The following is a 25,201-nucleotide window of genomic DNA, read 5'->3' on the forward strand; positions in this document are numbered from 1 at the left end:
ATCCAGGCTCCCATTTTTGGTCACTTTCCTCATTCCCAATTATAGACATCTGAACATAGACTGTAGGCCATAGAGTGATCACATTTGTGGCCTGTACCACCCTTGGGCCACTGAATGTCAGCCATACTTGCCCAGCCTCACCCTGAACCTTGCCCACGTCTTCCAGTGTTTTTTCCAGCATCCTGAATTATGGCTAGCTTTTTCTTTAGGGTTCACAGGAACCATTCTAATTCAGCTCTTAGTCCGGACTCTTTCTGACCTGCCTTCTCCAAGCCTGATTTTGATTTGATGCTTATGTTTATGTTTAAAATCTGTCTTATACTAGAATGGAGAAAGTTACATGGTCATGTCACCAATAATATTTAAATGAGGGATAAAGCCTCACTACAGTATGTATTTTCATTAAGCATGATTCTGTGCAAGGCTAATCTGGGGATTGATTATTTACAAGTGCCAGACGTACTCAGAAGTATTCAGTTGTTAAATGGCTGGCTTAATTCCTAGGGATCACATCATTTTATTGATTAAGGTACGTAAAACCCTTAAAATATGATTAATTCTACATTGCCATGACATATGATTAGTTCTACATCAAAGTCTAAATCAGTGGTCTTCAACCCATCACTGTGCATCTGGAGAGCTTTAAAAAAAATACAAATCTCCACCCCCTGAGATTCAGATGGATTTGGTTTTGGAGTGAAAGCCAGGCAACTGTGGTTTGTTGAAGCTCCAAGTTGATTCTTTTTTTTTTTTTTAAAGATTTTATTTATTTATTTGAGAGAGAGAGAGCACATGAGAGGGGGGAGGGTCAGAGGGAGAAGCAGACCCCCTGCAGAGCAAGGAGCCCGATATGGGACTTGATCCCGGGACTCCAGGATCATGACCTGAGCCGAAGGCAGTCGCTTAACCAACTGAGCCACCCAGGCGCCCAGCTCCAAGTTGATTCTAATGTGCGGAACCAGTGATCTGAAAGTCCATATCCCAGGTGCCTGGGTGGCTCAGTTGGTTGAGCGTCTGCCTTCAGCTCAGGTCATAATCCCAGGTTCTGGGATCAAGTCCCACATTGGGCTCCCTGCTCAGCGGGGAGTCTACTTCTCCTCCCTCTGTTCTTCCATCTCGTGCTCTCTCCCACTCTCTCTCTCAAATAAATGAATAAAATCTTAAAAAAAAAGTCCATATCCCACATTGCTTTGTTATATTGGTTTTACAGTAGAGCCTTGAGAGGGATTCTTCCTATTCTGTAGCCTCAGGTATGGAATTTCTTTCCAGGAAAGAATCCCCAGTTAGTTTATTTTAGAAACTTTTGCTCATTTGTCTAATTTTCTGCCCTAAGTAGGGAAAATTGATTTGCTATGGTTTTTAGTGATAATTGACTATTAAGCTATATGTCTAAGGAGTTTGAATTAGAATAACCTGGTACAGATAGCTGCAATTAATGTTACGTGTTATTCTGGTTAGATTTTATAATTTGTTTTCTTTCAAACAAATTATGTATTTTGTATCTATCAGACTTTGGTTAATCTCATATTTTACAGATTGGTCTAGGTTTAAAAAAAACACTAAGGCAAGGATGATGCCACTTGACAAAATACTACATAGGAATATTATGTTTTAAGGTAGAATAAAGTAAAACTGCTTCTTAAAAAAATTAGAATCTTCATTGACTATGTTTGTGCTCTTGTTAGAGACCAAAAGAAGTACTCAGAATCCCGAAAGTTAAAGCATTATCATCTAAAGTAGGCTGGTTTTCATCAGAATAATATTGTAATATTATTCTTTGTCACATCTGCTATCTCATTGTTTTTAAGATTCCAGATATTAGCTCTGGTAACATGTTGGAATGCTTTTGATTTAAAATAATGGAAAACTCTCATGCAAGCGGTATAGACAATAAGGAAATTAGATTCTTACGTAACAAGAATTTCTGAGGCTTCTTCACAGTGGTTTATTCAGCATCTCTGTACCCTCCTATCTTCTGACTGTCAGCTTTGTCGTTAGGCTAGCTCCTTCATGTTCAAGGGTAACTGCAGTTCACTTTGTGGGCTTCACACCCAGATAATGACAATATTCAGTAGCTCTTTTTTGAGAGCAAGGAAACCTTTCTCAGAAGCTCCCTCGTCAGATTTCACTGGCCAGAGCTAGGTCACGTGCCCTTGCTCTACAACATCATAAGACAAATATAAGTGAAGGTGTCAGAAAGAGATGAGGGTAGATTAGTATGTCCGAGTACAGGGTTAGGCTTACCTCTTATTGGCAGGGGTGTTGGAATTTTCTGTGGTCAGTTGAGGCTAATCAGGATATATCTTGAAACACTTGTGGGTGGCATGGGCATTGGGGTAGGCAGGAGTGTTCCAGTGACTCTCCCCTTTTCTTACCCTCTTTTCTCCCATCTCCCATCATGTAGCTGGAACTGTTTTTTGAAGCTGTCCTGTAAGTTTTCTTCCTGCTGAATTTTGCCAGTGCTTCTTCACGTTAAGCTTGCCTTAAAATCTACACATTTCCTTATAACATACATGTTTGCCGCCTGTTGCATGCTCATTTGACAGTATTTTTCTTCTTTTGTATATAGGTGAGAGTTAATACTTAGTTCCCACCTGTCTTATAATTAGAATTTAATTTCACAGTGAACAAATATAGATTGTTTTCTTGTGAAGCATGATGACAGAATAAAGTAAAGTTGATCACTGAAGAGAAAAAAACAGACTTCTTTTTTCTAGAGGGGATTTATTTAAGAGAACTGCGTGCAGAATCAGCATTTTATCTTTAGACTATCTTGTGGACAGGGTCAAGGTAAGAATAATGAATGAATAAAGTATAGGATACAAATGTCCTGAGCTAGTTCAAGTTATTTAATATATCATCTGAATGAAAAAATTTGTTGCTTATAATGTTAGCTTTTCTGGAAGGTCCATTTCATACTGAATAGTCCTGTTTTGTGCAACTGACATGGGTCTTCTTTCCACAAGTACCTTCCTCTTACATTATTCTGATTACTCAGTAAATAGTCTGAGGATTTTCTTTTCGTCATAGATTTGTAACCTGATGGAGTCTGAAACTTTATCTTGTAATGGATACTCTGTAAAGTATTATAAGTAAATAAAACAAAAGAATGCCATATTTAATTCTTTATACTAAGAAGGAAAAATAAAAACTAAGATTCAAAAGACTGGACCACATAAAGAATTTTACTGACACTCAGTGATAATATGTTTAGTGTATTTTCTGTCTTGTTCTATTACTATAACAATCCCAGGCTTATCATCCCATTATTTCTAAAGCTGGAATACTTTCTATGTAAGGAGTTTAAAAAGAGATTATGCCTTTTCAGTTATTTGATCTTCTCTTCCTGAAGTCTAAACATGCTTTTTCACCTGGATGAGAGAAGTAACTAGTGACATTTTTGTGTGTAGAGCAGGAGAGACACCCAGTGGCTGAAATACTACTTCTCTCTTTTTTTTTTCCTCCTAACCATTCCAAAAACATGATTGAGATTGAAGTGTTTAATGACTGTTTTTCCTACCGTTTGCATCTTCTGGATTGCTTTTTCAAGATTAATACGCCCTTCTCTGCCTGTTGATTGGAGCTTACCTCACATGGGAAACTGGAGCAGATTCAGCACTCGCAATTGGATGGGAGTGATCACAGTTTAGACTGTTCATCCACAGATTCAGCAGAGGCAGCCCCCTTCACGGCCACCGGCACTGTACTCCGGTGTTATGTAGATACAATATAAAATCCTAATATTAGGGACTAGCTTTAGATGTCACCAAGTCGGTGTAAGTAAGCTATTCAACTCAAAGCTAGCCCTCTAGTTTATGATAAAAATTTTCTGAAATTTCTGAAAAATGAAGACACAGTCAAAAGATTCCAGGTACTGCAGAAAAAGGGGGTGTCCATCCATGTGGATGCATGGACACTGCACTAGAAAGCTGTTAGTAGGAACTAGAAGCTGCTTAATGACTGGCACCGTTTTTAATACAAAGTCTGCTCGTTTACTTTGTTCTTGTCTTTACCAACCAACTCCCTTTGCTTATTCGAAATTTCTGCTTACTCAAAATATTTATTTCACTGTGGCCTGATCTGATGTCTTTGGTCTGTCCCAACATCAGCTCCTTTCAGTTTCAGTTTCTGTTGCCTAATTCTTTCCATGTTTTGTGGTTTCATTTCCTGAGAGAATATGATTAGCCTGACTTATCTTTGAGACCCAAATTACTCTGGTGGTCAGTGGCTAGTCTTCAGATTGGTGGCCATTTGGTCAGGTCTTAGTTTTAGTCAACTGTGGAATGGAGTCTCATGGTCTCCATAGGATTTCCTCTTTGACAAGAGCTAAAGACAGTTGACTTCAGAAGGGGACTCTGGTCATAACGGGTATTTTGAAACTGTCTAGCTGGAAATGTAAGGTAATGGTACATCCCAGAGCTGTGCTTTTGCATCAGAATCACCTGATGGGCTTATTAAAATACAGTTTGCTGCTCCCCTCTCCCAGAATTTCTAATACAGTAGAGCTGGGATAAGGCCCAAGAATGTGTGTTTCTGTTTCTAACAAGTTCCCTTTGGATGCTGCTGGCCCAGGGATCGCACTTTGAGAACCATTGTCAGGGTGTATTTAACTATTGTTGATGAAATCTGTTCCTAAATTTCATACTAAAGTCATCCACTTTGGAGGCAAAAAGTATGTCTAACTGAATGCTAAAATCCTTGTTTTAATTTCCTGTTTTTTAACAAAACTGTGCTCTTATGGTTAGTCTTCTGGCTTATCCCCTGACCATGATTATAGACCATTTTATAGATTGACTTTATCTACGTTAGTTTAATCTGCCTTCTTATATTTAAATCTTTATCCCAAAGTAAAAAATTGTTTACATTTTAACAGTTTCCCTTTTTTCCGTACAAAAGGGAATGCTATGACTCCCAATTAAAATAGCAAGTTCTAGAAATATATTGAAGGAAGACTGAAAGCAACCCCACGCTGTCGCTGGCTTTGTACTGAAGCAGACTCCTTTCTTCTCTCCACAGGGTTACATGAGTTCTTTTTTCTCCTAGTCCTGGTGTACTTTGTGCTTGCTTGCATTTATGCTCAGTCATTGTGGCAGGCTATCAAGAAGGGAGGGCCCATGCACGTGATCCTAAAGGTTCTGACAGCCGCACTGCTGCTACAGGCCGGCTCGGCGTTAGCTAATTATGTTCATTTCTCCAGGTAACTCGAAACCACTAAAACTGTGTTCGCCATTGCATCTAGTTAATCCTAATTAGTTCGCCAAAATTATGCTCACTTTGATTATGAACCCTCTTCGCGCATTTGTAATTTACACTAATACTCTTCTCTTCAATTCCTCAGTTACTCCAAAGATGGAATAGGGATACCTTTTATGGGAAGTTTGGCAGAATGTGAGTATCCTTCTGAGATGTGTTTTTTGAAACCTAACCTTGCTGTCTGCTCCTGGCTTGTTTTCCTTTTTTTGTAAATTATTTTCGTCCTGATACAATTTTTCTATCCAGGGTTGGTTAGAATTCAGCCCAACTGTAAAGAGGGTTACAGATTTAGTTCCCATCTGTCCCATTTAGTTTCTTCTTGATAATAGGTAAAATGTGTAGTTCTTCATTGTTTTGGAGCTTACTTATATGCATTCCCTCAGTTTATCTCAGGAAAAACTCAGTGATGTGGAGATGTTTATCCCTAGTTTGCACATAAAGCATCTGGGCTCATTGACAGGAAGCGCATTTCCAAATGTCAGCAGCTGTTACGCGGTAGAGACCAAACTCAGACCCAAGTTTTCTGATCCCAAAGCTGAAGGTGGTTTTCCTATTTTCATCCCTTTTTTTACTTTTTCTGCTGCAGAGCCAGAGAATATACCTATAATTGAATTGATCTCATAGCTTCTTTCCTTTATTTATATGAAGAATTCTGATGAAATAATTTTTCAACTAAGCATGATGGGAAAAATATTTAAAAGTTCCCATGATCTATAATGCCATTCTCAGTCCCAGAAAAGTAGTCAAGATTTGCTCTAAAAAAGCAAATTCTGAATATGAGACCATTCCAGGATTTACTTTTTAAAATATTTCCATAATTCTCTTTTAGTCTCATCTCTCTTTATTTAATAGGGTAGCTCATGGTAATCTCTGTAATGATCTCAGGACCCATTTATCCTCATCTTGCTGCCTATTTTAAGATTTTAAACCTACTACCTTTGTTTTCCTCCTAAAGAGGGTGTGTACTGGTCACCTCTTGGACACGAACGCGAGTTGCTTCTCCTTTTTGAACAGTATTGAGAGCGCTGGTTTCTCCTGCTCTTGTCTCTTAGGTGACTCAGGATGTTTAATAGAACCATAGAATTTTAAAGCTGAACAGAACCTCAGAAATAATTTAGCTTATGCCTTTTGAGAAGCAAAGCGCACAGAAGCCCATCAGTGGAAGCTACTACTAAAATCAAGGACTTTTGAATTTTTGTGAGTGTTTGCTGCATACAAAATAGTGTTTTAGGTTGTCTGGCATCTTCACTGTAGGTTAAAAAGCAAAAGTTTTTGTTTTTTTTTTAATTAAGCTACAATAAATGCTGCTAAATTTTGGTGTTCTGATAACAGGTTTGATAAGTTAAATGATTAAAACGTCAAGATTTTTAGTAAAATCACACAGAATGGGATTTTTGTGTGACCTGTGTATTTTGTCTACAGTTAGGTATTTTTCAGTGACAGCAGATAAGCAGTGTCTTATCTACCCATGCTTACAGTTACAGTATTCTGTCAATATGTGTCTTACTTAGTATACAGAGAATTGAGCCAGAACATCAGGGGTTCCCCCCCCCAGGTATTTGTTTTTGCTAATTAGCAACTTATGCAGGACTATTCCTTTGGCTGACTTCTTTAAATAACTGAATATTTATTTGTGAGATGTTTAATAAAAGTAATTGGCATCACAATCATTTACAATCTGTGATGAAAGAAAACTGTGCTTGATCTGAAAGGCCATGACATTTTGTACCATTCAAATGTAGTAACAGTTTATTATCAGAATTTACTGTTACAAATATGTGAGCACAAATGTCGAGTATCCAGTTTTAATTTGCATGGCAGAGTAGAGGGAAAATGGTCAAAATATATCTGGAAAAGTATATCATTAATAGGTTTTCAGCTTGTAACTTTTTAATATATTATAGTACAGCTAGTTTTACCTGTTTTTGCAAGAATATCTTTATATAAAAGAAGTAAAAGTTGTAGACGTCAAAGGTATGGCTGGCAATTTGAAGAAAGTTTCACTTTGTTAAATTTTGATCACGTTTATTCCAAAATCCTCATCAAAATACCCTATGATGAGAAAGTGATCATCTTTTTTAAGTCAATAAATACTAGTTTCCAAAATAAAAATGCATGGAACTTGGAGTATTTATATATACTGTTGTTTTCTTCGAGTCTGGAACTGGATGGGTGGTCCTGTTGCCTCCGTTTTTGAAGCAGCAGGCGTCCCCTGCAGTGTCAGTGGTGGCCACCTGGTGGCGTGTCACACTAACACACGGACCGTTTTGTTTGTCTTCGGGACTCCAGCACCAAAGCCGACATCATTGAATGTTACAGTAGCCGTGTGTTTTATTGTCATGCTATTTCTGATTAATAGTTTTAGAAAATAAGTTCACATTATATAGTTCAACCATCAAAAAATAATTAACAGCCTGGAAATGAAGGCACTAGTATTCTCCACATTGCAGAAATTACATTTAAAATGTGTTTATTTTTAATAAGCAGTCTGTTATAGAGAACAGCATTATGTAGTTAGAAAAGCTAAGAAAAATGGGAAGCACAAAGAGATTTAAAGTTGGTCTTAATAAAGATATATGTATATATATAGAGAGAGTATTGCCAATGTTCTATTTTAAGAAATGTTTACAAACTTAATGGCAAAATTTTAATTTTTAGAGCTCTACTTGAATATCTCTTATTATTGAATTACTGAATTTTATCAACTTCTCTTTGAAAATGCCTATCTTTTTGTGTTTAAAAGAATAATTATATTCTCAATGCAAAAAGGACCAAATCCTTTGTAATATGAAAACTTGGTTGACTTTGGTTTTCATTTCCCATTAGTTTTTGACATTGCTTCCCAAATTCAAATGTTATACCTGCTTCTGAGTCTATGCATGGGTTGGACAATAGTCAGAATGAAGAAGTCTCAAAGCAGACCTCTCCAGTGGGATTCTACTCCTGCATCCACTGGCATTGCTGTATTCATTGTGATAACACAGGTGAGTATTGATACTCAGTGTTTGTACTTTACAATACGCAGAAATGCAAACTTGAACAAACCTCATTTCAAAAGTGAAACTTGGGACTCATGAAGAATTTGTCATTTTGAAGTATGAATTTAAAGAGTGATAGATCTGGGGCGCCTGAGTGCCTCAGTTGGTTAAGTGACTCCCTGCCTTCGGCTCAGGTCATGATCCCAGGGTCCTGTGATCTAGCCCCCCGTTGGGCTCCCTGCTCGGCAGAGAGTCTGCTTCTTCCTCCCCCTCTGCCTGGCTCTCAACTTACTTGTGCTCTCTCTCTATCTCTCTGTCAAATAAATAAATAAAATCTTAAAAAAATAAAGAGTGATAGATCAAATAACCTGTAATCTTCCGAGTGCTGGTATATGTAGATTGCAGAATTTAGTTGTAATTTACTTGAACTTGAGCTTTCACAATCAGCTTATTTAAAAATATGCCAGAATGCTTAATATTAGGATAGATTCTTATTTCCTACTTAATAGCTTTCTTTCATATTTTCTAACACATAGTAAGAACTCAACATTTTAAATGAGTGAATCAGTGAATTTGAGATTCATCCAGGGGCAAGGATTTTTTTTTAGGTCCAGTTCTGTTACTTTATACAGGAAAGAATTCAAATGAATATCTGAGGTTAATGAAAAAGCAAAATACAGAATGAGAAAGAAGGGGATCTAGTTTTTGAAAAATCCAAAATCAAATTTAATCTTTTAGAAAATTTAGTTCTCTTAGCCTTTTTTTATTCGTTTTCTTCTCTTCTAGGATCTCCATATGCCTATGTGCAATGGATTTTATAAAAATTATTAAGGAAAGTATAAAGAAAAATTTATACTGAGCTTGTGACCATCATTAGCTATAGATGAAAATGAAATATGTATGTGGGCTCTACAAAGGACATTATAATCTTAAGTTTTAATGCATTAAATAAAGTGAAAAATTCATTAATGAAGTATAAGTCCTGTGCTTTATTCATCTTTATACTCATTGTATGTATTTAGTGTAGTAGGTGCTAAGTGAAATAGGTATATTGAATTTCATGATTGAGTTAGAAAGAGACCATATCACAGGTGGTGATATTGAGTTAGCAAATAATGCCTTTCTAAGGCATTAGAACAAAGGGCTAATGACAACTGAATTAGAAGTGATTAAAATAAGGGCAAGATTCTACCGACTTGATGTTTTTGATCCAGGGCTTATGGAGAGTAGTGTTAATGTTGGGTTAAATTCTCATTTCTCAATAAATAGCTTTTTTTAAATTGAATTTTCATTATTTCATTGTAATTTTAACCCATTATCATAGACAAATAAGAACTGAGATGATGACACTAATCTAGAGTTTATGTAAGCATCTGGGAAGAATACATGAGACACGGCCCTGGTCCTCAGCAACCACCCAGGCAAGGTGCACGCAACTACATAAATACATGCGTATTTTCCACAGGTCACATGTTATATACACATCTGAAAATGTGGAGTTTGAATCTGTAAAAATGTGAATCATGGGAAGTGATAGGGTTTTTATTGGCTTTATTGGGGTATAATTAACAAATAGAGGGCGCCTGGGTGGCTCAGTTGGTTAAGCGACTGCCTTCGGCTCAGGTCATGATCCTGGAGTCCCGGGATCGAGTCCCGCATCGGGCTCCCTGCTCGGCAGGGAGTCTGCTTCTCCCTCTGCCCCTCCCCCCTCTCATGTGCTCTCTCTCATTCTCTCTCTCTGAAATAAATAAATAAAATCTTTAAAAAAAAAAAACAAATAGAAATTGTACATATTAAGTTATACAGCTTGATGTTTTGGTATATGTATACGTTGTGAAGTGATTGTTCACCAAAATCAGGCTAGTTAACATATCCATCACCTCACATAGATTTCAGGAGATAGTAGTTGTACAATAGCACGTCCTTATTGCAAAAGTTAAGTTTAAAAATAGAGGTTAAGGAATTGTGAGGGTATAATAATTTGGGGGGGGTGAAGAAGTAGCCCTTCAGTAATGGAGAGCAAATATTCAGCCTAAGAAGGAAACGCACTTGTCCAGGATGACAGAGGAGTTCAGCTGTTGAGCATGGTAGTAGGAGTAAGACCAGGATGGAAGATTTGAGAGTGAGAAGAGGAAGAGGTTGCTGACAAACCCCATAAAGCCTAAGAATTGGATTTAATGACTGAGTTTTGATCTGAATTCTTTGGAAGCCGCTGCAGACCATTCTGAGGGCTGAGTTGGCAGATGAAGGAAACACATGGCTACTGACGTGTGATGGCAAAAACATTATGGTAATTTGTGATTGACGTTTGGTAGAGATGGAATGTGTTTCCATTGAATAGCAATAAACAGAACAGCTAATGAGGAATTGCTGAGCTTTTTACTTTAATGGTAACAATATGGGGAAAGGAAGTCAACAAACAAAAGGATGAGTAACTGCTGGTTATTCATAAATAACCTGGTTGCTTATAGTGAATATTAAAAATATACTCTTCTTCAGGGCACCTGGGTGGTTCAGTCAGTTAAGGGTCCGACTCTTGATTTCAGCTCAGGTCATGCTCTCAGGGTCCTGGGTTTGAGCTCCCTGTCTGGCTCCACACTGGGTATGGAACCTGCTTGGGGTTTCTCTCCCTCTCCCTCTGCCCCTCCCCACTGCTTGTGCGTGCGCAAGTACTCATATTCTCTCTCTCACACTCAAAAAGAAATACACACACACACACACACAGTTCCCTTTACCCTGGGGAGTGACATCTGAAATCAACAATTCTGACTTGTTCCCTTCTGGATTACAGAAGATACTGAGATATTTCAGAGTTATCCTGAGATAAGGGGCTTGAATACATTGATTCCTAATATGGTGCTGAAGGAAGAGAGATTTAGAAGAAAGTTCGGGTTTCTTCTCTTAGTATTTTCAACTTATTTTCTTTTTTTTTTTTTAAAGATTTTATTTATTTATTTGACAGAGAGAGACACGGCGAGAGAGGGAACACAAGCAGGGGGAGTGGGAGAGGGAGAAGCAGGCTTCCCGCCGAGCAGGGAGCCCGATGCGGGGCTCGATCCCAGGACCCTGGGATCATGACCTGAGCCGAAGGCAGACGCTTAACGACTGAGCCACCCAGGCGCCCCTTCAACTTATTTTCATCCTTAGAGATGTCTTACTTGAATCGTGGTCGCAATTGCACTTTTTATCTTTTGTGTGTGGTCTTATTTGATAAAAATCCCTTTTCTCTAGCTTAGGGTATCGCAGAGGAAAAGTCTATCCCTGATGCCTGTGCTTTATTCGTCAACAACCTTTATAGTCTGGTAAATCTTAGAACCTCTTAGGAATGTTTATATACTCTTTAAGGGGATGTTTGAAAAGAGTTGACAAAGTATGTATGAGTAGACAGGATTTTTTTTCTCTAAATGTAATATTGTATTTTGCAGAGTATTTTGCTACTTTGGGAACAGTTTGAAGATACCAGTCCTCACAACTACCATTCACATCACAACTTAGCAGGGATCTTGCTAATCATTTTAAGGATTTGCCTAGCATTGTCATTAGGCTGTGGACTCTACCAGATCATCACAGTGGAGAGAAGCACGCTAAAAAGGGAGTTTTACATCACGTTTGCCAAAGTATGGGTTTGGGTAGAAAATGGCTTCTTCTGATTATCACGTTTGTTCTGCTGTTTTGGGGAGGTTGAGCAACCCCGTGCTAATGTTGGTTAAGTTTTTATGATGTGCTGGAGCACTAAGATATGCCCTTTATGTGCTTTAACTCATTTAATCTTTACAACCTATGAGATGTAAATGATATTACCTCATTTTACAGAACCTGTGGAATAATAGTTTCCATGTAATCTTAGGTAGGTCGGTTTTGCCTGGATCATAATTTCTTTATCAATAGGAATTTCACATTTTTTTCCTGTAGTATCAGAGTTTTTAAAAAATTAAATTAGAAAACAGTTTACATTTCTCAGAAAACACTTACTAATTATGAACTGTTACCATCAGAGTTATGCAGTGTTTTCTAACCATGAGGAGCTGTCTTTAGCATAAGCAGATGAAGCAGGAGGCTGAGGACATACTGTGTTTCAGCCATTTCAGTACCTCCGTGTGAGGTCACATTGACTTTATTCCTCCGTTCTATGTCCTTCTTATACAAGTGGGATCTCAAAGCAAATTTGATTTCTTTTCTTTACCCATTTAACAAAAGAAAAGATGAGAGAAGTCGGGGTAGTAACACTGCAGGAGCCCACCTCCCTAGAAGGTTCTATTTTTCTGTCAGATTGAGAGAATCCGTACACCTTCATCCTGGCACCTCAGAACGGCATTCAGATAAGCTGTTCGTCAGCATCCCCCCAACCCGGGTGCGCAGTGCTCCGCATTCCAAGGCGGCTGTGGAAGGAGGGCCAGATTCCTTATTCCCAGCGTTCAGCATTTTAAAGCTGCTCCTGCAGCCCCAGGAACCCACTTCAGCTTTCTGAGTACCAGACAGGCAAGAAAATGCCACTTTGCTTTTTAATTTTTCACAGGGATGGGAGTGCTTTTTGTTTGGAAAGATAATATATATTTAAGATGTTTTCAAACTACATTTCCTGTTTTGTTCTGTGTTTAAAATTGGTCCAAACTTTTTTCTTGAACTTAAGAAAATTATTTTTATATGTTTTAATTTAACTTTTTAAATGGGTTCAAACATCTGAAAGTATTTAAAAAGAACCAAAAGTATTTTTTACTTCTCTCCCATCTACTCAGTTATTATCTCCTCATATAATCACTGCTCTTAATTCCTAACTTATCTTTCTAGAGAATTTTAAATATTCCTGTGTATTTCCCTCCATATTTACACAAACAGTAGCATGCTAAACACATTTTTTTTTTTTACATCTTGTTTTTTCCTTTATCTTCAATGTACTGAGCATCTCAACAGCTACTATTTATTAACTTGTTCTTTTACTTCAAATTTAATTTTGGAAAAGAAAAACATGGCCATTCTTGGAGACATGGAAAAGAGATGCTTGAAGAGTATAATGCTAAAAAATTTCCCATTCTTACTTGCCCAGTTCCACTCTCATATACTAACCTGCGGACGGGCCACCACTATTACTCAGTGTTTCGGGTATTCTTACAGAATTTCTTTGTGTATCTCTACATGCAAATATAATTGTGCGTTCTTTTTTTTTTCTTTTTATAGGAATATTACACATTTGTACCTTGCTTTTCTCAATTTTTGATGTTGCTTATATTAATGTATTTTCATGTTTAAATTTGTAATATATACACTGTAGTATATTAAAATGTGTACATATAAGAGATTTACAAATGCAAAATTTAAAATCCGCATTTGATTAGAAACAAAATATTATCATAGCAATAGCAAATTTATTTTTACATTTTATTAGGTAGAACTTCTAAAGACCAATTGAGGTCAATCAGGACCTCCTAAATAGGTTAGTAATGTTTTTTATCTGGCACATTCTGGAAATAAACATACAGCTGTACTCATTTGACTTATTTGTCATTTGTTTCAGGGCTGTATCTTGTGGTTTTTATGCCATCCAGGTCTTGCATGTATTTCTGTCATTTTTAGTGACTACCAAAGAGATAAGGTAAGTAATATACATGATCACAGTAGTTTTTTGTTGTCTTTATTGAGAAATTATTAAAGTAGAAAAGCCCTATTTATCCACTGATCAGGTTTTCTGAATTCTTTAAAACAAAACTTTGAAGCAAAATAATTGAACTGGTGAGTATATAAATAAGAACTTCAAAATATAAAAGAAAAATGTTTAATTTTAGTTAATTAAAAAAGGATGAAAATCATTTTTATTATTTCAGCCTATTTCATAATACTGTTTTATAAATTAGACAATCCATAATCCATCTTTGTTAAGAACAATTGATTCAATTTTTGTACGACACAGTGGTTACAAGTCAAGACAGATTTATGAAAAATCAGTCTAGCTGCTTTACAGACTGCGGACTGGAGCGCCACGCTCGAGGGGCCCCATGGGATGGTGTTGAGCCCCGCCTTCTCAGGTCACCAGCGCCATCATTTCGGCAAGCTCTGCCAGCCACCTCTTACAAGCGACGCCGTGTGGGCTTGAACGCGCAGGGGGCTCTTGGACCTGAGGTGTCTGCAAAGGGTAAATAGATAGGAAGGTAGTCTGCAAAACTAAAGAAGCAACTTGAGAATATTTGAAAGGGCTTTTAGAATACTTTTCAGGATTCAGGTGGGGCCTGCTTTCCTCCTCTTACCAGATTAGCCAGGAACCTGATTTTTCTTACCACTTTCTGTAGCGTGTGCACCTGAGGAGAGAATGGTTTAGCAAACTGAATGTGTCTTATTTTGGAGTCTGTAAACTTAACTGTTCAATAAATTTTGCCTTTGAACAATTACAGTTCTGAACATCAGTCATATTTCCTATTGAAAATTTCTTTAATAAAATGTACCCATGGTAAAGATAGAGGATAGAGCAGGATACCTACATATGTGTTTTGTATGTAAATGGGAAGTATATAGGCTCCTGATAAATTGAATATAATTTGTCTGTTTTTGCATGCAGTAAAAGCATTCCCTTTCTTTTCTTTTCAGGTTATTACAATAGGTGTTATCCTTTGCCAGTCTGTTTCCATGGTTATACTCTACAGACTCTTTCTGTCCCACAGTTTATACTGGGAAGTTTCTTCACTTTCTTCAGTAACACTACCACTGACCATATCATCTGGGCACAAAAGTCGACCTCACTTCTGATACTTGATTTTCTTTAAAGGAAAAGTGAATTGATTTAAGAGTGCAATAAGGATCCAAATACAGTGACTTTTTTTTTCATACTTTTGGTATGAAAAATTGAACAAAGAAGGCAGAGCATGTTATTTATACAACTGCATTTAAGCAGTATCAAACTGAAAAAAGGTAATAAATGAAATGTTTTGAAATATGCTTAATAAACTTTCAAGGAAGTGTGTTGTTATAAGGTGACTTATGCAATTTCTCTGTGGAAATTAAGATGAAAAAGAATTATATGATATTTTGGTAAGAGATTCACCACTTGTAATGCCTCATCTTATATCAATAGTTAACTCAGGTTTGATAGTCCTATAAAAAGTAATCAGTTAAATGATTACTTGCTTATGCATATCTAACTCCAATTATGAAATCAGTGTAATGCACTGATTAAAAACTGCTTCTTCTTACGCTTTAAGGAAAATGCATTTCATATTGGAGTTTAAAGGAATTGAAAATGAAATTACTTCAGAATGTGAATGTAAAATATATTTATAGCTAAATGAATAAGTTTTTGTTTATTTATGTGTGGGGTTCTTCTCCATTTTCTTCGATTGCTTTTGGCTCTAGTTCAGGTTCTGGCTTGATTAGCAAAGGGTTTTTGACAGATAGTTTATGAAAAATAAAGCTTAGATACATTACATTGGTTGTTCCTTATGAAGAGTTTTAAAATCTGAGCACTTAGGTGAAGGGACAAGCAGGGTAACGTGTTTAAAAAGAAAGAAGAAAAATGTACTATATGATATGGTACTAAAATTTTAATCCTGATATAATTCATTTCTCTTACATTGAATCCCCAATCATAATTAAGCCGTATACACAGATTAAATTAACAGAAGCATTTCACATAAATGTTGGTTTCAGTCATCAACTATCCATGAATTCCTGCCCAAGGATACTTAATCAGGATTAAATTTTCTATGAATAATTGAAAAACAAAATACTCACTGGATTTGTTATAATCCGTGTTGGCACTGGATTCTAAGTAGTTGCCATCTTGAATCCTTTGTAATAAAGCCATATTTTTTTGTGTATGTGATGCCCCAGTATTGAGTATGCTAGCGACAAAATACTCTATCAAGTGCCTGTGTAAGGAATTGCTAAGTGGTTGTCAATACCTGCTGTATAAAATGAGTATTCCCGTTAATAGTCACTGATTGGAAATTATTCTGTTTCTGTGTGTCATGCTGTTCAGGCCTTTTCATTTTTACATCTGGCTTATTTTTTTTTTTATATTTTTTATCTACTTCCAAAGGTACTACATTTTTAAGCAAGAAATGGTGTGCTGATCTGGTAATTTAAGTTTTTAATTAAATAGTTAAAATAACACAGCATAACTTTAAAGTACCTATGGCTTCATCTTTGTTCTTACCTTACACCTAGTCTCATTGGAAATGAACAGTATTCTGTTTCATTTTAAAGGCAAAATATATATGTTCATGAGTGACAGAGGTGACAGAGGTCAGCCTGCTCGTTAAATCATCGTTTAACGGTTCTTTGTAAGTTATTTAATAAATGAGGGCTACATGTTACCTCTAAGAAGTCTGAGGTATATTTTAGGTTTACATGATCTGTTGTGTGATCATGACCCTTCCTTTTAACCACATCTCACTCATAACCCCAGGTACTGTCTGTTGTGTTCAACTGAGGTACAGTGAATTAAGCAGAATAAAAAAGGGGAAGCCTTTTCATAAATTTTATGAACTTGGCACCAGTAGAAATAGGGAACAATTTTTCTGTTACCTTACACAAAGAACATAGAAACTGTAATCCAAATACATGAAATGTGTTACTGCGCTTGCGTATATGAAACTCTTTTAACAGGTCTTTTTTTTTTTTACTTTATTATTTTTTAATTTATGGTTGAATTTGTTGATTATTTTGTTATTCAAGAGCCATTGTTAAATGAAGGAAAACAGTTGTTAATAATTAATGAATAACGTATAAGACATTGTTAATAAATTTAGTAATCAGAGCTGAAAATTTATAGTCCGTAAGTCACAGCACAGCATCCACTCTTCTCTTGCTGAATGTTTGCATGGAGCTCTGTCGGCACAGAGCCTGGAAGGATAAGCATATACTGCAAACTCTCATTAAAGATCAAAACTTCCCTACTTTTCTTTCTGTCAGATCATGCTTTTTTAAAATCTATTTTTACATTTTTTTCTTAAAGAAGATGAATGGTTGTGTGCAGAGCTCTTTTTTTTCTTTTTTTCAGAAGCATTTTGTTTCTTTTCTTAGGAAGGTGTAGAAGATACTTACTTTTATTGACACATGTAATATTAGCTCCTACTTAACTGAATGTCTGTTGTGCATCAGGCACTTACTCTCGTCACTGAGCCCTACTGTGCTAGCAGAGATCCCCTTTAACTGAGTATAAGAAGAAATGATTTCTCTAAATGCACCAGACTTCTCTTTCACTTTTCTACTTTTTACCCTCATGATTTAATGAGCACCTATTAGGTGTGTATGCTTTTAGTGAAAAGGCATGGCTATCCATAGTTAATTTTAGTTGATTTTAATGTTAAACCGGAATTGTACCGGAGCCAGAAATGAGCTTGTGTATCTCTCTGTAAGTGAGCACCTCAGCACATTTCAATATTTGAACCTTGGCTTTCAGCTAGAGGGAGAGAGAATCTAGGCAGAAGAGCTTGTTTTAGGAAGGTTTTCTGTGGTTGCAACTTGTAAGCCAAGTCTATTGAAAAGACAAGATCTGTAAGTCTGAGGCCAACTATAATGTAGAGACTGGAATGTATACCTCAACATGAACGGTGGCCCTTCAGCCTGTTTCCCTTAGGAGGCTGTGCCTATTCCCTAGAAATTCTTAGGAAATCTGTAATTATTAAGTGTAACATTCTCTTTTTTTTTTAAAGATTTTTATTTATTTATTTGACAGAGAGAGATAGCGAGAGCAGGAACACAAGCAGGGTGAGTGGGAGAGGGAGAAGCAGGCTTCCCGCCAAGCAGGGAGCCCGATGTGGGACTCGATCCCAGGACCCTGGGATCATGACCTGAGCCCAAGGCAGACGCTTAACGACTGAGCCACCCAGGCGCCCTAACATTCTCTTTAAATAGCTTCCATGGTGTCAAATCTGTGAGATTTTCTGTTTGTTTTTGAGAAGTAATGCAGTAACCAATCAATTTGAGACCAGATCTAAGAGGTAATACTGGTTTTTGTTCCAACATGAAGTCAAGAATTGAGACAGATAACAAGATTAGCTTTCCTGTGAAATCTGCAAACTACTGTGGAAGCACACTGGCCTGAACTCCTTGCAGTAGTCCTCGAAAGAATATTCCTGCCTCCACACTTGGGCAGCCTTTTCTGCACAACCCCCAGGGCATCATGCACATTGCCCTGTAGGAGTGTTGTTCACGTAGGACACCAGGAGATGGAGGAGTCCTAGAAAGGAGTGGCACTGCCCACCAAAGCCCATTCTCTGCAAAGGGAAGGGAAATCAGTTGGATAATGGAATTCTTTGTGCTAATCTTATGCCTCTTTTTAAGTTTGAAATTATTTTAAAATAAAGTTAAAAAAATATAAATCTGATCAAACTACTACTGGCTTGTTAAAAACTCTCCATTTGCTTCCCATTGCACTTAGAAAAAAAGTGATCCATGCTCATTACCATAGTCTACAAGGCCCCACGTGATCTGGTCCCTGCCTCTTATCTCTGATCTCATTTTGTACCACTCTCCCTCTCACCATACTCCAGCCTCATCATTAAAAAATACCTCATTTATATCACTGCCTCAGGGCTTTGCAGTAGCTACTTCTTCTGCCTGGAATACTTTCCTCCAAGTCTTGGCGTGATTGTATGGCTGAATCCTCCTCACCCTCCAGGTTCTCGGCTCCAATATCTTTCAGAGACTTGACCATCTGTAGTGGCTTTATATAGTGCCTATGGGGCTAAGCTGGAGATACGTTCCTCTTAATTCTCCCTGCATAATTTTAGGATAGTGTGGGTCACAAGAGATGGGTGGTGTGAGATATAGAAGGCAGAAGTTAAGTAGCCAGATCCAGCTTCTTTTTATAATTGAAAGGTCCAAGCAGGCCATGCATTTTTGCAGCTCACCCACATTATTGCTTATCTGCTGGCTTATCTTTTTGGTCTGTGGGCCAACAACCAGGCACACAGGAACGGCAGCTCCTACTTGATCACCTCCTTTATTTTCTCCCTGGCCAGGTGCGTGTTTCACTCTGTGACAAAGGGTGCCAGGTTCTGCAGCACAGCCCCGTCATTGAGATTGGAGGCTTGGAGGCAGTGAGAGACTGGCATGAATCCCCATGGGTTCTACTTATCCTGGCAGGTCCCAGTATGTTTTCGTTTCCCCCCCCTTCACACTCATCTTCCCTCCCACCTGCCTGACACAAAAGAACAGCCTCCTATAGTCCCTTATTTTATATATTATTTTATATATTAAAATGGTGTATGTGTGTGTGATATCCTAGTGGTTCTTCTCTGATCAGCTGCTGACTGATAGATATCCTTTCTATGGTGCTACCCTGTCCTAACTGCTCCATCGCATTTCCCCTTTTCTTGTTACAGTACTTACCACTTTTATCTCTGCCTGCTGCCTCTCTCCTCAGTTAGAGTGTAAATTCTGAGGAAGTTTGGCCCATGTCTGTATTGTTCATTGGGTGTATCCCTAGCACCTCGAACATTCCCTGATGCACATTAGATGCTCAAAAGTATTTCTTGAATTAATGAATGAAAGCAATTTTGAAAGTTTCAGACATGTACTTAGCAATATAGTGTTAATTAAATCATAGGACTTCCCGTAATGGCTTAAAATAATGCCTTGTCTGTTCTTTATTCAATTACATGGAACCAAGAATTTGTAAAAATCTTGCGTAGTCATGTAGTTGTTAGGAAGTTTAATCTCTAAAACTCACCAATTATGAGAGGCTTCCTCAAGTTGTCAAGGAGGCAGTTTTCCTCTATATAGTATTAGGACCATGTGCCTTGTTTCTTAGCCCACAACAACTAAAAGCACCAATGTAAAAAGTTTGAGTCAACTAGAGGAAGAAGGTTGATGGTAGTGAGAAGTAGCTGGGAGAAGTCAGAAAAATTAAAAATGACAGTAACTCATATCACAGGAGTCTGGGGTCATTTAGTGTGGGTGAAAACAGCTCTGTGTGCCTAAATAGACTCTTAGAGCCTTATTGTTCAATATAACTTAGGACAATGGCTCTTAGTAGATTAAATTATAAATTACTAAACATTATGTTCAGTATCCTCAGAGAAATGTGCAAATACATTGTAATGTTTTATTCTCAAACAGGTAATGTATGCATGTTGTGCAAAAATCAGAAGGTTGAAAAGGGTAAAAAATTAAGTTCTTTCAGCCATCCATTTCCTTTCCTTGGATCCAACCTCTGCTATCAGTTTCTTGTTTATTCTTCCAGATGGCCTCCTATATATATAAGCACACACATATATATGAAACACAGATTATAGTATACCATACACAATGTTTTGCACATTCAGCAGTTTATGCTGTATCCCTATCTACAGAATTACTCCATTTTTTTCATTGGCCACATAGAACCCCATTATATGGGTGTATTTTAATTTTTTAAAATCGGTTCTCTGTCACTGGACAGTGTTGGTTTCCACTCTTTTGCTATTACAGGTAGCTTCTAAACAGGAATAAAATGAATAAAAAATTTGCCTGGCCCTCTTCCCCTCTTCCCCTCTTCCCCTCTTCCCAGCACCACAGCCCACCCCCACCTTCCCAGGATGTAAATCCTTGGAGTTTCCTGAGTGTGAGAAGTGTCTTTGTTATTCATGGTGGACCTGATAGTTTATGCTAATGAGATGACTCAGGATGAAGACTGGCCACACCGGAAAGACCAACCTTGTGATTAGAAAGTTGGGCCTTTGAGTCGCAGTGATAGCAGCCTGACCCCTGGGGAGGGAAGAGGCACTGGAGATTAAGTTCAGCCTTGTGGCCAGTGATTCAGTTGGTCCTTCGTATGTTTAAAGTTTTGATCCACCTGGAATTTATTTTGCTATAAAAATAAACTAGGGATCCAACTTAATTTTTTTCAGATGATTGCCCACCTTTACAACATCATAGATTGTGTATTCTACCTTTTCCTTATCGATTTGTTGCTAGTCTATTTCTGGACTTAAGGCTGTTCCGGTGAACTGTTTGGTTCATGATCTAGAACCACACCATTTCAATTATTGTAGCTTTAAAATATGCCATACTGTCTGGTAGGGAGAGTTACCTGTTAGTGCTCTTGCTCTTCTTTTATAATTTTTATGATTATACCTATTTTTTTTAAGATTTTTTATTTATTTATTTGACAGAGAGAGAAACAGCGAGAGAGGGAACACAAGCAGGGGGAGTGGGAGAGGGAGAAGCAAGCTTCCTGCAGAGCAGGGAGCCCGATGCGGGGCTCAATCCCAGGACCCTGGGATCATGACCTGAGCCGAAGGTAGATGCTTAACGACTGAGCCACCCAGGTGCCCCCCTACTGGTTTCTTATATGAACTTTAGAATCAACTTTTCTGATTTTCCAATGAAAAATCTTGCTTACTATTTTTAGTTTAGTGAATTAAATTTCTTTATCAATTTAGGGAGATTTGACTTCCTTAACATGTTGGATGTTAATCCCACAGATGGTTGCTGATCTTTTCGGCTCCTTAGCAAAGCATTTCATTAACTGTGAACCTGTGGTTGCTCTCAGAGTGATCTAAAAAACTGGTATGAAATACCTTTCTATTTCTTTAATGTGAACATGTGTTTGTCAGTCATGTTTTAAGGACTTCCTTATATAGACCTTATACATTTCATGATACCCTCTGGATATTTTAGTGTTTTCTTTCATTGTATCTTGCAAATGGCTGTTATTTAACACATGAAGCCTGTTGATTTCTGTATTTTAATTTTGCTTCCAATCTAACTGAATTCTCCTAACAGTTGTAATAATTTTCTAGCCGGTTCGCTTGTATTTTCTAGGCAAACAATTGTGTCAGCTGTATATAGTGATCATATTTATTCTCTCCTTTCTCTTTTTTACCTCTCATTTTTACCCTCTTATTGCTAATGTCTTCAAATCGTGTTAGTTTTGGTAACATGGCAGTAAGATTTCTACATTCCCCATGATGTGATTCCAAGTAGACTTTGTTAAAAGTTAAATATATATATTGTGATCCCTAGAGCAACAACTACACACACACACACACACACACACACACAGAGCAATTGTTTTGTCAAAATTACAATATGAAAATTTAAATGGAATGCTAAAAAAAAAAAAGTTCAAATAACCCAAAAGAAGAGAAGAAATGGGAAATTAAAAACAAAATAAATTTTGTTTTTTGAATTAAAAACAAAAATAAGCAGAAAACAAATAATAAAATGATAGCCCCAAATCCAAACATATCAATAATCACACTAAATGTAAATGTTCTAAATTTAGCAAGTAAGAGGCAGAGATTGTCAGAATAGATTTTTTTTTAATGTCCCAATGGTATGCTATCTACAAGAAACTCACTTAAATGTAAATATAATGTTAAGATGACAGGAAAGATATACCCATGCATACAATAATCAAATGAAAGCTGGAATGACTGTATGAATACCAAAGTACACTTCAGAGTAATGAAAATTACCAGGGATAAACAAAGGATGGAAAGATAGAAGAGATGATTCACCAAGAAGACCTCACAATCTTAAATGTATACACCAAACAGCAGATCTTAATACATACAGCAAAAACTGACAAAGCTGAAAGGAGAAATAGACAAACCCATATTTGTAGTTGGAGACTTCAACACTCATCTCTCAGTCATCAATAGAACTAGTAGAAAATCAGCTACAATACAGAACTGAAAAACACCATCAATGAGATCTATTTGACATTTATAGAGCACTCAGCCCAACAGCACATAATATAGTCTTTTCAGGTACACACAGACCATTCATCAAGATAGACCATAACCTGGGTCATAAACCATAACAAATCTAAAAAAAACCTGAAATGATGCCAATATGCTCTCTGATCATAATCCATAACAAAAACATAGCTGGAAAATCCACAAATACATGAAAAACAATACTTACTAAATATATTTTGAACTGACAAAATGAAAATACACCATATCAAAATATATGGAAGGAATAATATTGCTTAGGAATAAATTCATAGCATTAAATGCTTATAAAGAGGGGTGCCTGGCTGCCTCAGTCAGTAGAGCATACAACTCTTGATCTCAGGGTTGTAAGTGCATGCCCCACATTGGGTGTAGAGATTAAAATAAAAAAAATAAAATCTTTGGGGGTGCCTGGGTGGCTCAGTCAGTTAAGCATCTGATTTTGGCTCAGGTTATGATATCAGGGTCCTGGGATTGAGCCCTGCATCAGGCTCCCCACTGAGCAGGGAGTCTGCTAGTCCCTCTCCCTCTGCCCTTCCCCGCACTCATGCTCTCTCTCTCAAAATCTTTTTTAAAAAGTAAAATAAAATCTTTAAAAAACAAAAATGCTTATAGAAAAAAGGAGAAAAGTCTTGAATCAATAAGCTTTTAACTTAAGAAAACAAAAAGGAAATAAAAAATAAACCCAAAGCAGCAAGAGGAAGAAAATAGTAGAGTAGATATCAATGAACTTGATCACAGAAATCCATGGAGAAAATTAATGACTGGTTCTTGGAAAAGATCAATAATATTAATAAGCTTCTAGCAAAATTGAAAAAGGAAAAAAAGGGGTGACATGAATTACTAATATCAGTCATGAAAGGGGATGTATCAGACTTGGCAGACATTAACAGGACAATAAGGAAATACTGCAAAAAAAAAAAAAAAAGTCCTCTAGACAGTTTAGATTGAATAACCAATTCTCTGGGAAGTATATGTCAAGAACTATGAAGACTCCAATATTTTACCATACTTACAAGCTAGGTAGTTAAGCTGTTACTGCTTCATAAAGGCTGCAGAACACACGAGACTCCTAGGTCAGAGATGAAGGACTTTGTTACTCCTAGTATAGCAAATATCATGAGCTTCCTGTTGGTTGGCATTAGTTACACATAACTCCTAAGTCCATTGGGACAATAGGTATAGTCTGTGGTGAGACTAGATAGATGTTACACATACAGTGAGATTCATGTGGCCCCCAAGGAACACCAAAGTTGGGAAATTTATCTCTTGTATAACTGGCACCGTGGGGATGCCTGGATGACTCAGTGGGTTGAGCGTCCAACTCTTGATTTCAGCTCGTCATGATCTCAGGGTCATAAGATCAAGCTTCATGTTAGCGCCACACTGATCATGGAGCCTGCTTAAGATTCTCTCTCCCTCTCCCTCTCCACCTCCCACTCTCTCTATCTAAAAAAGAAAACAAACAAAAAACCCTGGCACTGTGTTGAAAGGAAAATGTTACCTCATCCTGTTCCCTGCAAACACAGCCCTGAGAAAGGGCCCAGAGAAAGAGTGGTTAGAGCTTTGCATTCTTGGCATACCCAGCAAGGGCATGCAGGGATGCCTGGGACCCAGAGCATATCACTACAAACACCAAACTACCGAAACCCACTCAAGATGAACTAAATGTCCAAAATAGTCCTGTAACAACTAAGGAATTCTTGTTTAAAAGACTTCGGAAACAGAAATCTCCAGGCCCAGATGGTTTCACTGGTGTATTCTACGAAATATTTAAAGAAGAAATAGCACCAATTCTACACAATCTCTTCCAAAAAATATAAGAGGAGGGAGAGAAAAAGTAAAGACAATTCAGTAGAAAAGTGAATGCCTTTTCAACAAGCAGTGTTGGAACTATTGGACATTCATATGCAAAATAAATGAACCTCGACTGCAACCTCCCGTCTTATACAAAAATTCACTCAGAATTAATCAAAATTTAAATGTAAAGCATAACACTATAAAACTTTTGGAATACATAGGATGAAGTCTTTGTGACTTAAGGTTAGGCAAAGAGTTCTTAGACACCAAAAGCCCAAACCCCAAGAGAAAATATTGATAAATTCAACTTCATTAGAATTCAAAACTTTTGCTCACAAAAGACACTGTTAAAAGGACAAACAGACTAACCACAGTCTGGGAGAAAATATTTGGAAATCACATATCCAGTAAAGGACTCTACATAAAGAATGTATGGAGAACTCTTAAAATCCTACAGTGAGAAGATAACCCAGTTAAAAAAAATGGACCAAAGTCTTCACCAGACCCTTCACCAGA

The 25,201-nt window shown here is 37.2% G+C and overlaps 1 protein-coding gene across 5 annotated transcripts in view; it reads left to right on the plus strand.

The window, feature by feature from the left end:
- The window catches only part of GPR180 (G protein-coupled receptor 180), a 33,293-nt gene extending 14,742 nt beyond the window's left edge, over window positions 1-18,551 (plus strand). Inside the window, exons 4-10 of one of the 5 annotated variants that reach the window (XR_014143855.1) lie at window positions 5,017-5,197; window positions 5,339-5,388; window positions 8,080-8,237; window positions 11,657-11,848; window positions 13,744-13,821; window positions 14,137-14,358; window positions 14,808-14,976. Coding sequence is in view for 3 of the 5 variants with exons in the window: in XM_006743448.3 (XP_006743511.1) it covers window positions 5,017-5,197; window positions 5,339-5,388; window positions 8,080-8,237; window positions 11,657-11,848; window positions 13,744-13,821; window positions 14,808-14,966 (818 nt within the window). In the remaining 2 variants the exon portion in view is untranslated. Of the gene's footprint in view, window positions 1-5,016; window positions 5,198-5,338; window positions 5,389-8,079; window positions 8,238-11,656; window positions 13,663-13,743; window positions 13,822-14,136; window positions 14,609-14,807 lie in introns of those variants that run through there. The other 4 variants (XR_014143856.1, XM_081815109.1, XM_006743448.3 and 1 more) reach the window with 4 other exon arrangements.
- The last annotated feature ends 6,650 nt before the right edge of the window (window positions 18,552-25,201 follow it).

Source organism: Leptonychotes weddellii, chromosome 3 (genome assembly GCF_054177405.1).
Source record: "Leptonychotes weddellii isolate Sample4059 chromosome 3, ASM5417740v2, whole genome shotgun sequence".
NCBI classification, from domain to species: Eukaryota; Metazoa; Chordata; class Mammalia; order Carnivora; family Phocidae; genus Leptonychotes; species Leptonychotes weddellii.